At 42.6% G+C, this 16,180-nt stretch overlaps 1 protein-coding gene across 1 annotated transcript in view; it reads right to left on the bottom strand.

Annotated features, from left to right (window-relative positions):
- Positions 1-15,939, bottom strand: part of CLIC4 (chloride intracellular channel 4) — a 138,598-nt gene extending 122,659 nt beyond the window's left edge. Inside the window, exon 1 of the mRNA XM_073615472.1 lies at positions 15,731-15,939. Within this exon, the coding sequence (XP_073471573.1) occupies positions 15,731-15,799 (69 nt within the window). The 5' untranslated portion in view covers positions 15,800-15,939. The remainder of the gene's footprint in view (positions 1-15,730) is intronic.
- Between the last annotated feature and the right edge of the window lie 241 nt (positions 15,940-16,180).

The following is a 16,180-nucleotide window of genomic DNA, read 5'->3' as shown; positions in this document are numbered from 1 at the left end:
CCACCCTTCTCAGAGGACCGCCCACTAATTAAGGGAGGAGCCATAGAACTAACCCGACCAGTCTTGTCTGGATGGACACATGTATAAAAGCCAGCAGAAGACCAACACTATTAAGGCTCTGATGAAGAAGGGTAACCTTCGAAACGCGTTAGCCAGCAGTAGTCCGTACGCCTCCTTCCTGGGACCTGGAAAACTGCTACCACTGGACTATTTGCCTCTGTGCCATATACAATGCGATTTTTTCTTCGACCTTTGTGAGTAGATTTTATCTTGCTTTTAATTAAATAAATCTGTCAAGGATAATGCACTAGGCTGGTGCGCTCTTCCTTTTTTTCTTCTTTTATTTAACACTAGGACAATCCCATCCTTAAGAGCAGCAAGGCCGAAATCCACAGTCCTTCCCAATCCCTTGGGATCTTTTAGCCAATACACCTGTGCGCAAGAGTATTTTTGCATCTTTTCATAAATGGCATTTCACATGTCCTGCAGTTTTGGGTCTCAAGTCGTACAAGTGTGAAAGGAGCCTAAAGCTCGGTTCACACTGATGCGACATAGGATCCGCCTTGTGAGACCCCAAGTTGGATCACATGTGAAATTCAATGTTTCCCTATGAGAGCTGTCTTAACTGACTACTACACAAGTCTGTGACTTTAGAAAAGGATTATGCACTACTTTGGTCTGACTTCGATGCAGCGGAATGTAAAAAGTCAAAGTCAGCACAACTATGGAGTTGGGCTAGCGTGAACCGAGCATAACGCGCTGTTCACACCTGAGCATTTTTTCAGTTCGTAAAAACTCTGAAGCGTCAAAACACCCAAAAACCAAAATCCCATTTATTTCAAAGGCCCCTGTTCACATATGAGCATTTTGTCGCCTGAAGAGCAAAAAAAGTACAGGAGCTTCTTTTTGGCAGATTATAAGCGTTTTTTTGACCCCACAAACTTCAACAGAAACACCTGACTTGAGTAGAAAAATGCTCATAAAAAAAAAAAAAAAAAAAACACTCAAATGGCAGCTCTCCACCTTTAATTTCCTTTTCCTCTCCTCCCCCTAGTGGTTTCTATTGGCTAAACAAAAATGCCTGGAGCTGTAAAAATGTTTATAATATACTTCTACAACACATTAATAACTTATAATATACTTTTAAAACAATGTTTTTTTTTTGACAGGTACCCTGTCCCCACCTACGTCGGACCTCGCCGCAGCGAGCTACGCCAGAAGTCCAGCTTTCTCCTCCTTCCCCTACTGTCGGGCCAGCAGAAGAGCACAGCCGCACTTCGCGCATGTGCAGTAGGGACCCGGCCGTGAAGCCGAAAGGCTTCACGGCTGGGTTCCCTTAACAGCAATGGCAGGGGCAGCACCCAATGGAAATATCAGATGCGGTACTGACATCGCTTGACTTCAGGACAGGCAAATGTCCCAATATTAACCACTTAAGGACCAGCCTCGTTTTGGATTGTAGGCGTTTACATGTTTAAAACAGTTTTTTTTGCTAGAAAATTACTTAGAACCCCCAAACATTATATATTATGGTTTTTCTTCTAACACCCTAGAGAATAAAATGGCGGTCGTTGCAATACTTTTTTGCACCGTATTTGCGCAGCGGTCTTAAAAGCGCACTTTTGGAAAAAATTCACTTTTTTGAATAAATAAAATATATATATATATATATATATCAACAGTAAAGTTAGCCCAATTTTTTTTTATATTGTGAAATATAATGTTACCCCAAATAAATTGATACCCAACATTTCACACTTGAAAATTGCGCCTGCTCGTGGAATGGCGTCAAACTTTTACCCTCAAAAATCTCCATAGGCGACGTTTAAAAAAAAAATTCTACAGGTTGCATGTTTTGCGCTACAGCGGTCGCGGCGATACCTCACGTGTGGTTTGACCACCGTTTTCATATGCGGACGATACTCGCGTATGCGTTCGCTTCTGCGCGCGAGCTCATCGGGACGGGGGGGGGGGGGGGGGTGAAAAAAATTTTAATTTGTATTATTTATTTTTACACCGTTTTAAAAAAAAAAAAAAAAAAATTGTGTCACTTTTATTCCTATTACAAGGAATATAAACATCCCTTGTAATAGAAAAAAGCATGACAGGACCTCTTAAATATGAGATCTGGGGTCAAAAAGACCTCAGATCTCCTATTTACACTAAAATGCAAAAAAAAAAAAAGTCCTTTAAAAAAATTACATTTGAAAAAATGTGCCTTTAAGAGACGTGGGCAGAAGTGACGTTTTGACGTCGCTTCCACCCAGCAGTGTCATGGAGATGAGTGGGCGACATCTTAGCCTCACTCATCTCCAGACACAGGACGGAGACAGATGCGATCGCCTCCGCCGCTACCGACGGCTCCGGAGGGCACCGGATCACGGCGGGAGGGGCCCTCTCCCACCACCGATAAAAGTGATCTCGCTGTGAATCCGCCACAGGGACCACGTTTATCTGAAAGACGGCCGCCGCACGAAAACGGGGATATCCGCCGCCAAAGTTTGGACGTACATCGTCGTGTGGCAGTCGGTAAGTGGTTAAAAGTCAGCAGCTACAGTTTGTGTAGCTGCTGACTTAATTTTTTGAGGGGAAGGCAGAATGCACTCCAAAAAAAAAAAAAAAAATGCCAGTAAGCGAAACACTCTGGTGTGAATGGAGCCTAAATAGAAAACACATTTTACATTAGAAGTTTGGCAGGCTGCCATGATTCTGCTTCTCTAAAAAGTAATTGGGGAAAGAAGTGGATTTTCAGCTGTGACCGTTGAAGATGTATTTCTCCACAAAGTCTATAGATACAGAGGTAAGTGAAGACCCATGTTAAATAGGAGTCAGTACACCCCAGCCATCATTTAAAAGTGCCTCTGATTAACCCCAAATAAAGTTTATCTTTCCTGACACCTCTTAGTCACATCCTACAGCAAAAGCCATGGTCTGCAGAGAGCTTCCAAAGCATCAGAAGGATCTCATTGTTAAAAAGGTATCAGTCAGGAGAAGGGTACAAAAAGATCTTCCAAGGAATTAGATATACCATGGAACATAGCAAAGACAGTCATCATCAAGTGGAGAAAATATGTGACAACAGTGACATTACAAAGAACTAGACGTCCCTCCGAAAGTGATGAAAAGACGAGAAGAAAACTGGTCAGGGAGGCTGCCAAGAGGCCTACAGCAACATTAAAGGAGCTGCAGAAATATCTGGCAAGTACTGGCTGTGCGATACATGTGACAACAATCTCTCGTATTCTTCATATGTCAGGGCTATGGGGTAGAGTGGCAAGACAGAAGCCTTTGCTTATCAAGAAAAACATCCAAGCCCGGCTAAACTTTGCCATAACACATCTGAAGTCTCCCAAAAGCACGTGGGAAAATGCGTGCATTCTGGTCTGATGAAATCAAGGTTTTAACTTATTGACCATAATTTCCAAAAGATATGTTTGGTGCAAAAAACACTATACATCACCAAAAGAACACCATACCTACAGTGAAGCATGTTGGTGGCAGCATCAAGCTTTGGAGTGGTTTTTTCTTCTGGGACAGGGGGCTTAGTTAAAGGTAAAAGGGAGTTATGAACAGTTCTGAATACCAGTCAATATTGGCACACAACCGTCAGACTTCTGCTAGAAAGCTGAATGTGACGGGAGGGCCCGTGGAACTCAGAATCCCTTGGAAAGTAGGAGATGCCCTTGTTTCAGCTCCCCATACACCTCTTATGTCTAAGTCACCCTGTGCTATCCTGGCACAGGGTTAGTGAGAAAATATATCTTGGACTACTTAAAAATGGGACAGTAATATTTGACACTGAACATGAAGAGAACTTCAACTTTCAGCAGGACAACGACCCAAATCAACAAAAGAATGGCTTCACCAGAAGATTAAAGTTTTGGAATGGCCCAGATCTGAATCCGATTGAAAATCTGTAGGGGTGATCTGAAGAGGGCTGTGCACAGGAGATGTCCTTGCAATCTGACAGATTTGGAAAGTTTTTGCAAAGAGTGGGCAAATATTGCCAAGTCAAGATGTGCCATGCTGATAGACCCATACCCAAATAGACTGAGTGCTGTAATAAAGTCAAAAGGTGCTTCAACAAAGTATTAGTTTAAAGTGGATGTAAACCCCCAATTTTTTTTTTTTCTGTCATAATGTAGAGTATAAGATTTCCTATCATTTGAGCCCAGTCTTGCCACAAAGAGTTAATCCATCTCTGAGCAATCCTCTTATTGTTCAGTGAGACAAATCTTGACAAAGAGAAAAACTTTGTCAAATCCTCCCCCTTACTATGAGTGACAGGTGATTTACATCTCGTGCACTAGCCTAAGACATGCATTATTTTTTAATTCCCTCTCCCACTCCTTTCTTCAGCAGCTTTGCAAGGATTGGCTGTTCCACACCTCAGCATGATTTGGCATGCTGAAGTCATGTGGTTATTTTCCTGTCTTTTCACTGGATGTTAGAGATTATAGCAGAAGTTCAGTGTAAGAAATACACAGAAGAAAATGTATATTGACAAGGGGAGTGTAGAGGTGGGCGGGGAGTCTACTGACATCACGACTCCACCCACAGAATATGCAGTTTTCCAGGTCTCATAACAGACAGAGGGGAGATATTTGACAGGTAAAGATACATGCAGGAGGCATGTATATCCTTATAGATAACCCCTATGGCAGTAGTTTAGAAAGGATGACTTTGGGTTTACATCCACTTTAAGGGTGGGCACACTTAGGCTCCATTCACACTAGCGCGTTTTTTGATGCATTTTGCATTTTGCAGAAATGCACGGGAATTTTTTAACATGGGTTCCTATGGAACATGTTCACATCAATGCCTTTTTGTTTCTCTGCATTTTTGGAAAGGGTCAGGGACTTTTTTTCATGCAAAATGCAGCGTTTTGCATGTAATAGAATTCAATGGACAAGCATCAAAAACGCAAGTGCACCGTTTTTGCAGCGTTTTTTTTTTTTTTTTTTTTTTTTTTTTTAAGACTGTAAAAAAAAAAACAAAAAAAAAACAAAAAAAAAAAAACGCAAAACGCAAATCGCGGCAAAATCGCGGCACAAAAACGTGGCAAGCATGAAAAATAAAAACCTCCAAAAACGCTCAAAAGCAACATGCATAGGTGTGAATCGAGCCTTATGCAACCTTATTATTTTATTTTTTTTTTATTTTTACTTCCCTCCACCTAAAATATTTCAGTTTGTTGCTAATCTGAGTTGTACAGTTTAACACATTAACATCACATTAAAAAGGTGGAAAAAGTTCTGAAGTGATTTATCTTAGTCCAATTTTTTTACATCACAGAAACCTGACATTTTAACAGGGGTAAGTAGACTTTAGATCCACTGTATATCTATCTATAGATCGCTGAAATAAACATGCAAGTGTCAACGTCTCCATTAAAAGCTTGTTCTGGCCAGATTCCTCCCATGTGTCCCTATTGGAAACTGAGGACATTCAAAAACCAACTGGTAGGTTAGAAGGGCGTTGCAAACCTTGACCTAACAAAAAGTTGTAATTTCATGTAACTGCATCTGCCAATATCACCGGGTCTATGTACAATTTTGACATGTTCTTCAACGAAAGAAAACTCTGATTAGGCACTTTTGCAATATCAGCCCAGTGTGAAAATGGCTAGCTTTGTTACTTTATTGTATCTGGACAATAGGAGCAATATATAGTTCATCCCTGCTGCACTCAACACAAAGATCCAACTTAAAAATGATACAATGGGTGCTGCAGAGCCAGATGATACTGTACTAAAGCCTTTGGATAGTTCTATCCCTTTTTCCACTGACGTGAAGACGTGAGTGTTTGCGTATTGTATGTGTGTGGCCATGGTCAGTCAAAGTTCTTCATGCTGTGCCACAATGTTGATGCAATTGTGCCGAGTAATTGTTACCCCATAAAAGGGGCTGTGTGGTTTACAGCTGGACACACATGCCAAGATCTATTTAAATGGAGGATTAGCATGAGTCTTTATGGCTATAAACAATGCCATCTAGTACAGTGTAGACCAGAGACTACTGTGTGCAAACTCCTGGATATCTTCAAGAATGGAGTAGTAAAACAGGGTCAATAATCAAATAAACACTGTACTAATCTAAAACTGTCATATAATAACTCCCCAACATTCAGATTTCAGTTCTAGAGTAATCGGAAACAGCAGAAGGATCATCACACTCAAACTGCTGTCTGGAGAAAAGACAGCATTCACTGTAATACATTTAGAGTGAACTGGAAAATCCTTAAAATAAAATGCCATCAATAAAGCGCCCATTTTTTAATTTACACATTGAACAAACCCGAGCTTTATTTTATTTCTGGCACAAGCCCATGTTAACAACTGGCATAAGTAACCAGACAGACACACCCAAAACCTCTGGCTACATGTGCTGCCAACCTCCATGTTAATTTATGTCTTCAACACAGATGACTCATATGTCAAAACTATTCCTGCATTAAAAATAAATGACTACTTCGCCATTAACAACAAAAATCCCCAAATATGTGTGGGGAAAAAAAAAAAATACTTAGTGGTGTATTTTATGAAAGGACAAGTAAGCAAAAGGGTTTTCCATAAAAAAAATTAATTAATTAAAAAAATAGTCTGTTCTAAGAGCCCTTGCACACTGGGGCGGTTTGCAGGCGCTATTGCGCTAATAATAGCGCCTGCAAACCGCCCCGAAAGTGCCGCTGCTTTCATTCCAGTGTGCAAGCCCCGAGGGCTTGCACACTGGAGCGATGCGCTGGCAGGACGGTAAAAAAAAGTCCTGCCAGCAGCATCTTCGGAGCGGTGAAGGAGCGGTGTGTCTCCTTTACCGCTCCTGCCCATTGAAATCAATGGGACGGCGCGGCTATACCGCCGGCAAAGTGCCTCTGCAGAGGTGCTTTGCGGTGGTATTTAACCCTTTCTCGGCCGCTAGCGGGGGGTAAAACCGCCCCGCTAGCGGCCGCATACCGACGGTAAAACGCCGCTAATAATAGCGGCGTTTTACCGCCGACGCCGCCTCCGCCCCAGTGTGCAAGGGCTCTAAAAGACTCACTTATAAAACAAAACAACTCTAATAAGTGACTTTTGGCCCACATGTAAGCTTTTCCAGAACTTGCCTCTTGTGATCTTCTCTGCCTTTGTCCTAGTAGTAACTCAAGTAAGGAATTTATAAAAGAACATGGAAATATAATTCTTGCAGAACTCATTTACAAAGTATTAAAATTTGTGTACCATTTCTGGTGACACTACTTTTGAGAACCTGTTCGCCAACTACTGTCTGACACATCTGTAAAGGACTGTAAGGATACCTGGTGTAAAAAAAGCAAGCAAAACAGACTTGCTTTCATTTAGCCTTGGTGCACACTATGAACTTGTAAATTCCTGTTTAATTCACATACGATTCAGTGAGGTATGATTTGAGTCTGTTCAGTTTTCACTCTGCATTGCACCAAGGTCATGTATGCCGCAATTTTGGAACCGCACTGCAACCGATTGATTGCATGGTACTTTTGTACACCATGTAATCTGGTGCTGGCAAACATGCGGCATTTGCGATCTGCACGTGAGGTGTTAAGATTGCACCGACACACACACAGAGAATCACAAGGGCAGTGGAATTTGAATACAGTGCAGGAAACACTCACGGATCCCAGCATTTCCCACACAACATTAGTGTGAACCTAGGCTAAAATTCTATCTATAATGAAATTGTAAAATCATATTACTTGCCGCATTGTAATTTAATTAGTTGTAGCCTACTCCTATTAATCTGAATGATCTTGAGGTTTAAAAATTTACTTTGTGAAGATCCCAACACATTTACTTCTTTCAATTCTGTGACAAGTATTCACTATGCCTAGACATTGCTCTGTCACACATTTCACAGAGCCTGCTTTCTGAACTACAGAGGTGATGAGAGGAGGAGTTGTAAGAGGTGGAGTCTGTACAGGAATCACTGCTTGCTGACAGCAATGTATCATGGGACATGTAGTCCTTAGAAAATGACAGTAAACGGCAGAGGAGGAGGAGCTGCAAAGCATGCAGGGAATCCAGGAAGGTGTGGAAAGAAATGACCAGCAGACAGGCAGAACTCACAACACTGAAAGGAGATTGTTCAAAAAAGAATTTGGATTGCTAAATAGAACTATTGTTTACACTGAGATTATAAAAAAAAAAAAAAAAAGGGGAAGAAGAGGTGTATGCTGTGACCATAGCTGTCCTTTTAAAAACAAACAATGAGATAAACAGCTGCTGAACAGAAACAAACCTGATCTCACACTCTGCTTTGGATCAACGATGAGATGTATCCTGGAAAGGAGATCATACGAGTAAAGTGTATAGTGAATTGTCAGTTTAAAAGGGAACGGTTATGTTCTACATTGTCACAGTGCTAGATTTCCTATCCAAACTTTATGTTCTCTTTATAAACATAAAAGGTATTTTTTCCAAACCAAAAACACACACAAACAGTGGTCCATTTACACCACCATAAAAGTGTCATAAACATCCTTTTTAATACATGGGAGATGGGGAGACTACCTCAAAGTCAATTCAAGTCTTAAAAATTTCTCCTGATTCCCGCTGAATCAGTCAAAACTCAAACAGTGGCTCACCCCGTTAGTAAACTCGGGTCAACAAACTTTGATTGAAAAATCAAAGGAGCTGGGTGGAAAATATGATGCAGCCACTATTCGGGCCTTCAGGCTGCTGCAGCTGCCAGAATACAAGAGTCATCAAGGGAGATTTCTCTGTCCATGCTGTTAATTTGGACAAGAGAAACAAGCGGTTGCTCTAATTGAACAAGAGAAATACTACCATGTATGGCTTACCTCTAAGCTTTCCATTGCAGAGTGTTAATGCATGTTATGGCATGCATTAATGTGCATTGCGTTTAGGCAGACCACACATTATGAATAGGCTGCCAATGCACAATGGATGAAAAACCATTCAGGACCCTTTTCTTGGCATCACAACATACTACATATAGAGCAGATGAGTTCCGGTAATAAGAATTATTGTGCATGTATACACAGCGCACAAGCGTGAATGGACCCAAAAGGTGAAATAACTGCTTTTCTATTTGTATTATGAATTACTAATGTTGCCCTTCAAGATCACCACTTGTCATGTCACACTGAAGTTCAATTACATGGGACTGAGCAGTGAAAGCAAAACCATGTATTTTGCAGTGTAGGCCCGCAAGAGCTGAGGGCAAAGAATAGCATATAAAAACAAAAAGAATTAATCTGCCACTGATCTTGCTTGCAATCTGAAATATGATTGGCTGTTACTGTTCTTTGACCCTCATCACTGATGTTTGCATAGGTTTTAAAGTAGTACTAAATTCACCAATTACTTGCCTAGTAAACGATTCCTTGCTACACATTTAAGAAACACTTTGTACTTACTAATGTCTCACTGCATCCAAGCTATCTCTGGCTTCCAGTGCTGTGCTTCCCCAAACGTCTTCTGGGGAAAGGCACACATCTAATATTAGTCACCATATTAGATTCATCAAAACTCCATATCCCATCATACCGAGTGTAAATGCACGTGTCCCCTCAATCTTTTGCCTGCACGGACATACTCAGTCAGCCACACTGAAGACACCTCCGATCCACCTTCCAGAGAATTGATTGCCCTTGTGTTCACATTGTCACTTCATCAATATAAGGAACAGCAGAGGCATGTCTTTGGTGTTTGCTGTCCTCTTAACCTGCCTGCTTGTGTCAGTACAGGCAGCATGCACAAAAGGGTGGCTCTAACCACAGTGTGTAGTATGCTGCAAAGAAGCCACCCCAACGATGGAAAGTGCAGCCAGCACTGGGGGAGCCAGCAGGAGAAACAAAAAATAAATAAAAAACTAGCACATTAAGAGGCAGCATATATTGTTGGAGAGGGTCTCGAAAACACTTAGGGCACTTTCACACCGAGGCAGTGGGGGTGGTAAAGCGCCACTAGTTTTAGCTGCGCTTTACAGCTGTTTAAGTGGCAAGCTTTTAACCCCCCAAAGAGGTTAAAAATCGCCATCAAATGTCCTGATGACGCCTGGGGGGGGGGGGGGGGGGGAATGCGTTGATTTCTGGCTATTTTAAACCACCGAGGTCACTTCCGCCCTCCGTGGAACGCACACCGAGCAGCGGCGAACCTAGAAGAGTTGTTCTCTTTACTGATGCCTGTTTTTTTCCCCATAGTCTAGTAGGTGGCGCTAGTTAGGCGCTTATTGTGTGACCCTACAGTACTTCACTATTAGCTTCTCTTTCTATTTTTGGGGAGCCTATTGAATTCGTTTTTTCTGACCATCTCCAAGACCCCTGTTCATATGGAGAGTTTTTGAGGAATTCATCCCATCTCACCAGATCAATAGAGCACAAGCGTAAATGACCCAGAGACTGCAAAGCTGAGGGTCCATAATTTCTGGTGAGTGGGGTCACAAGAGGTGAGCGTGGCACACAGCACCTGGAATTATTATTGGAGCACTAAAGCACTTTATTTTGATTGGAGCACTTTGCACAATATTTGAGAATAATTTTTTTGTACTTATATGAATGTGTTATATGTAGCACTTTATTTATTATTATTATTTGTGCAAGTGCTGTATATATGTATACTTACTAATGACTCATTCTAGCCTCATTCAGCTACCGGTTGGGAGATCCTGCAATTGTCCAGAAATGGCCATTGCCTTATTTGGGTAATGTCAAGCAATACACCCCCCCCCATTGTTCACATTTACCTGTGGGCTGGGCAATTTACCAGTCAGAAGCTGAATGGAGCTGGGGACGAGTCATTGGTTGCCATGACACACCAACAAGGGAGCCATTTGTGGGAATATGTCATGTATGCCAGCTCACTGGGCTAGCTTACACTAGTGTTACCCTCTGAGGTGCGATCTATGTTTAAATCACTATTAGAGGGTATTTAACAGACGAGGAGGCGTTGCATAGCCTCCTCATCGCTTGCTTTAACCCCATTGAGCCTCGCACTAGTGTCACAAGTTGCGGAGCGCTCTCATTCAGTTGAATAGGTTGCATTCAGCAGGTGGTGACAATTTGTGCTCTGCCATGATGCAAAGCATTGCAGCCACTGAATATATTCTTCCCCCTTCTGCTGTCTTTGCAATATAAAAGGGGATTGTTTGGGGGTGTTAAAAGCGACTTAGATGTGAACTTTTACTGGCCACCCAAACACAAGTGTAACTGAGACCTTGACGTGGCGGTAGTAAGAACTTCCTTTGTCAGAAAGCTTTACAAAACTCTTGCAAACACTTTTTGAATTAGGGGCCATGCCAACAAAAAAGTGCAGTAACTGCTGTATTAAATGCCACCTTCCTCAGATTAATCCAAACTATTCACAGGCCGCACATGTCAGAACAATAAGGCCTAGTACACACTATTAGAAAAACAATCATCCGATTTTCCCCAAATGTTCGTACCATGTGGAAAACAAGAAAAACAACTGAATGGTACAAAAAGTCTCGAATGATAGAGGAAAACTTCCCACGAATGCAACTATGTGCCAGGGTAGACCATGGATTCTGATCATGTGCGGCCTTGCTCATTTTAAAAAAAAAAAAAAAAAAAAAAAAAAAGAAAAAAGGGGAAGAACAAATGCTGCACTAATTAAATGAAAACGGTTTGTCCTAGTGACGAATGAAACAACATTTTCAGCATGCCCCTTTTAAAATTTTCATCTGAAAAGTCAATATTGGCTCTTGAAAGCAGTATATTAATGAACAGAAAATCGAGCAATCGTTCTGAATACAGATATTTTTGTCCCATTTTCTAATAATGTGTACTAGGCTTGAGGAGCAACTCCACTTTTGTTGAGGGGAAAAAAAAAAAAAAAAAAAACCCCCAAGCAACCCATTCCCATCTGAATGATCTATGTAAAGAGCAAGGATTTTAACTTGTTCCCGCCTGCACTATAGCTGAAAGACAGCTACACCGCAGCTCTCTAGTTCTGAGGACATTCTGTCATGGACACAGCTGATCACAGTTCGGGGTAAATGGCCAATCACAGCGGCCCTTTATCATGTGATTAGCTGTGTCCAATCACAGCTGGTCACATGTAAACATACTTGTGAGTTATCAGCATTTCTTTCCTCACCCCCTGTCTCTGTGTAAGGAAAGGAGAGCTGATAACCGGCAAGTCTGACAATGCAGAACGAGCACATTCTTTACACTGATCATCAGGGCCCTAATGATCAGTGTAGCCCCACCAGTGAAGCCTCACCAGCGCCCCATCAGTGAAGAAAACATTTATTTGCAACATTTCATAAAACCAAATGTTTGCACTATTCATTTAGCAAAAAATAAAATACTCAGTGGTTAAAGATCACCAGAAAGAAAGCTCTGTCTCCAGAAGATGATAAAAATTTCATATGGGTACAGTGTTGCATGACAGCGCCGAAAGCTTAAAATTGGCCTGGGCAGGAAGGGGGTGAAAGTGCTTGGCATTAAAGCGGTTAACAAACTTTGCTGCAGATTCCTAACTTTTGTTATTCTGAAGAAATACCCGTTAGTCTGGGTTCACGTGTAAAGTGAAGGCGAATGGAAGTGATTTTGTAATCATTAATCAACTGCTGCACCTGCAGGGCTCTAATGAGGAAAGAGACAGCGTCTGCATCCCTTTAGAGTACCTCAAAAAAAAAAAAAAAAAAAAAAAGGGGGGGGGGAGGGAGTAGAAGATTTTTGCTGCAGAGGATGCCAGAAAATTTTTTTTTTAACTTGGATCAAATAGCCAAACCACACAAGCTGGAAATGCCATATCTGAGGGGGGTGTTCTCTACACATTCTGTGTGGAGAACACCTCCATGTTGCATTTTACAGAAAATTAAAGGGGCTGCAGATTAAAAATGAATCCTTTTCAATAACATTCAATATAACTTGAGAGAGACTCTTTTGGGGACCCCAGGCGGCTCTTAGCTCCTCCCCACATCAGATAACCCCCTAGGAAAAGCACTCTCCCGGGGGATACCTTGTGGGCACGCTCCGAAGTCCAGCAATTGGCATCCATAGAGGCCGAAAGCAGGACTCAACCCCGCCCCCCCACGTCATTGGATTTAATTGACAGCAGCGGGAGCCAATGGCTGCGCTGCTATCAATCTATCCACTCAAGAGCCGAAAACCCCCTGCAGAGAGACAGCGCATCCCCGTGGGACAAGTTTGATGGTTCAGGTAACTAAAACGGGGGGGGGGGGGTGGGGGGGGGTGTCACTGCTAGGTGTTTTTTTTTTTTTTTTTTTTTTTTTTGCAGTAAGGTGAAAAAACAAACACCACACACAAACCTTTACAACCCCTTTAAGGCTATGGCCATCTAAACAATTCTTACTTTAAGGTTTTACAACAGGTTTGGCCCCGCCCCTCAGAGCTTAGTTATGACTAAGCTCCGAGAAGCAGAGCGAAACATGTTAGGGTGTGGCCTGGTTGGAGTCCAGGCTGTGGTTGTCACTCTTAAGACCTGTATACACACACACACACACACACACACACACACACACACACACACAAAATCAGAAAAATCAGAAAATCGTTTGGAAAATACCGCTTTCGAATTGATCGTACGATAATCAAATCATTAGTACAGAGCTTTCGAGAGCCGATCAGGACAGTTCATCCGACATTATTCTATCGGAATAAATAAATAATAAATTACAACACATGACATCACTTCCAAATTTTTTTTCTGTCATGCGGGAATTTTCGTGACTTTAGTAAACTCAGATTCGATCTGAGATTAGCATGCAAAAAAAGGACGGATGATTATTCGTCCGATAATCTAATTGTGTGTATGGGGCATTACACTGATTCCAGACAGCAGATGTGCGGCTTACAGGGATTCCCCCTTTGTCTTGAGTCAAAGCAGGACGAGCTCCATCCCGCATCAGCACTCCCATGCTTGAAGATCTACACACCCCGCTTTAAAGAGCCTGAGCGGCACACCAAGTTATATTAGATCACCAAACTATACGTTTGGAGGTCAGCAGTTCTACTGGCCAGAGATACACTTTTATTCCCTTTGGGGCACTATAGCTTAGTGGCCAAATACGCAGCATCAAATGGTGACAACCGACACCCAGTGTTAATTTCGTTGACTAAAACATTTTAGTCGACTAAATGAATATTATTTTAGTCAACTAAAATTAAAACTGAGATGACTAAAATACGACTAATGCCCTGTACACACAACCAGTTTTGCCGTCGGAATAAACTCCGAAGGTTTCTCCGACGGAATTCCATTCAAGCAGTCTTGCCTACACACGGTCAAACTAAAGTCCGACCGTCCAGAACGCGGTGATGTACAACACTTACGACGGGACTAGAAAAAAAGGAAGTTCAATAGCCAGTAGTCAATAGCTTCTGTCTCGTACTTGCTTCAGAGCATGCGTCGTTTTTGGTCTGTCGGTACAGCATACAAATGAACGGTTTTCCCGATAGGAATTGGTTCCGTCAAAAATATTTAGAACATGTTCTATTTCTAGGTCCATCAGAATTTGAGAAAAAAGAAAGTCCGATGAGGCACACACACGATCGGAATAGATGATGAAAAGCTTCCGTCGGACTTTTTCTGTCGGACATTCCGCTCTTATGTACGCGGCATAAGGCCTCATTCCCACGAGGCGGATCCGCTGCCACAGAGTCCGCCAGCTCAGTAGGAGATCTCTCCGTTGATCACAGCTGAACCGGCGGACAGGTCCCACTCTGCTCACTGAGCGGGGGAGGGGCTTGTCAAGCGCCGCTGGTTGCTATGGAGAGATCGGATGAAAACGGACAGCGTGTCCAGATCTCAATCTGCCAGGGACGGATGCGAACGCAGGGCCATCTGTCTGATTTCAGCGGATCGGGCCGAATGTCAGCGGACATGTCACCGCTGACATCCATCGCTCCATAGATTAACATGGTGCTCCCGTTCAGGTCCACTGACAGGTGGATCTGAATGGTCTGACAATGTGAAAGGGGCCTTAAACTAAAATGCCATTTTAGTCAAAAGACTAAGACTAAAAACTAAATTGAAATTTGACTTCAAAATGAACACTGGTCTGTAGCGCATGTTCGTACCTTAATGTAATAATAAATAACATATTCGATTTTTCACTCCAGCAGTATATAATGAGATTGGAAATTGTAGAGAAATGTTAACTAGTGCATTACAATTTAATTACACCTATTAGATTTTAGACCACTAAAATGAGTTTTAGTCGACTAAAACGTACGTCATTTTTACTCGACTAAAACGTACGACATTTTTACTCGACTAAAACGTATGTCATTTTTACTCGACTAAAACAATTGCAGAAGACTAAAATGGGACTAAAACTAAAATGTCATTTTAGTCCTAAGACTGAATCGAAATTTGCTGCCAAAATGATCACTGCTGACACCTGCTACTGATGTTTCCATTGGTCAGTGACCTTCTACTGTATGATCCCCTAAGGATGAGACACATGTACTCCCAGAATCATGCTGAGAATGTAAGTACACAGGGGACAGAGCTCATCCAACATGATAGGTCAGGATGGTTGTGGTAATCTCCCATGCACCTGCCCGGCTTGTCCATCCCTCAGAGGTCAGCCTCCATACATAGAAGGAGCCCATCTTCTCCCAGCTTAGTCCAGGTCACAGAGCTCAGCACATTGGTGTTGTATAAGCAGCCCATTCACTAGGAAGATGACATCATGGTCCACACTGACCAGTCCCCCATGTGCAGTAGATGAAGCCAGGACATGGGAGGAGGCACACTTACCTTCACAAACAGTTCAATGAGGTTGTCTTTGTCCTCCTGCACTCCGTTGTGCGGCACAGAGATAGACATGCTGCTCTGATAATGTTAGTCAGCCAACTCTTCCCGGGCTCTTCCCCTCAGCTCCCTCCTGTCTTCTCCTCACACTTTCCCCGGTCCCGCTGTGTAGTAGAGTGATGGTGAGCAGGGAGAAGGCGCCCAGTACAATGAAGACTCTTCTTCTTCTTCCCTGACCGCCTATGTAACGGGACTTTACTGGCAGAAGAGGCACAGGAGAGGGGGGAGGAGGAGGAGCAGGGAGGGGCGGCCGCCCGCCATGTGGAGCCTTGTTTAACCGCTTCGCTCTCACAGTCTAGTAGAAGCTGAGGAGAGGGAGGAGAGGAGGGGGGATCACTAATCACTTCTTTTTCCTTTCAGTTTTCTGTTGGAAAGAGCCAGGGCGAGCACAGGATG

Source organism: Aquarana catesbeiana, linkage group LG02 (assembly GCF_042186555.1).
Source record: "Aquarana catesbeiana isolate 2022-GZ linkage group LG02, ASM4218655v1, whole genome shotgun sequence".
NCBI classification, from domain to species: domain Eukaryota; kingdom Metazoa; phylum Chordata; class Amphibia; order Anura; family Ranidae; genus Aquarana; species Aquarana catesbeiana.
Note: the sequence above shows the minus strand (reverse complement) of the source record. Positions and strands in the feature narration are given on the sequence as shown.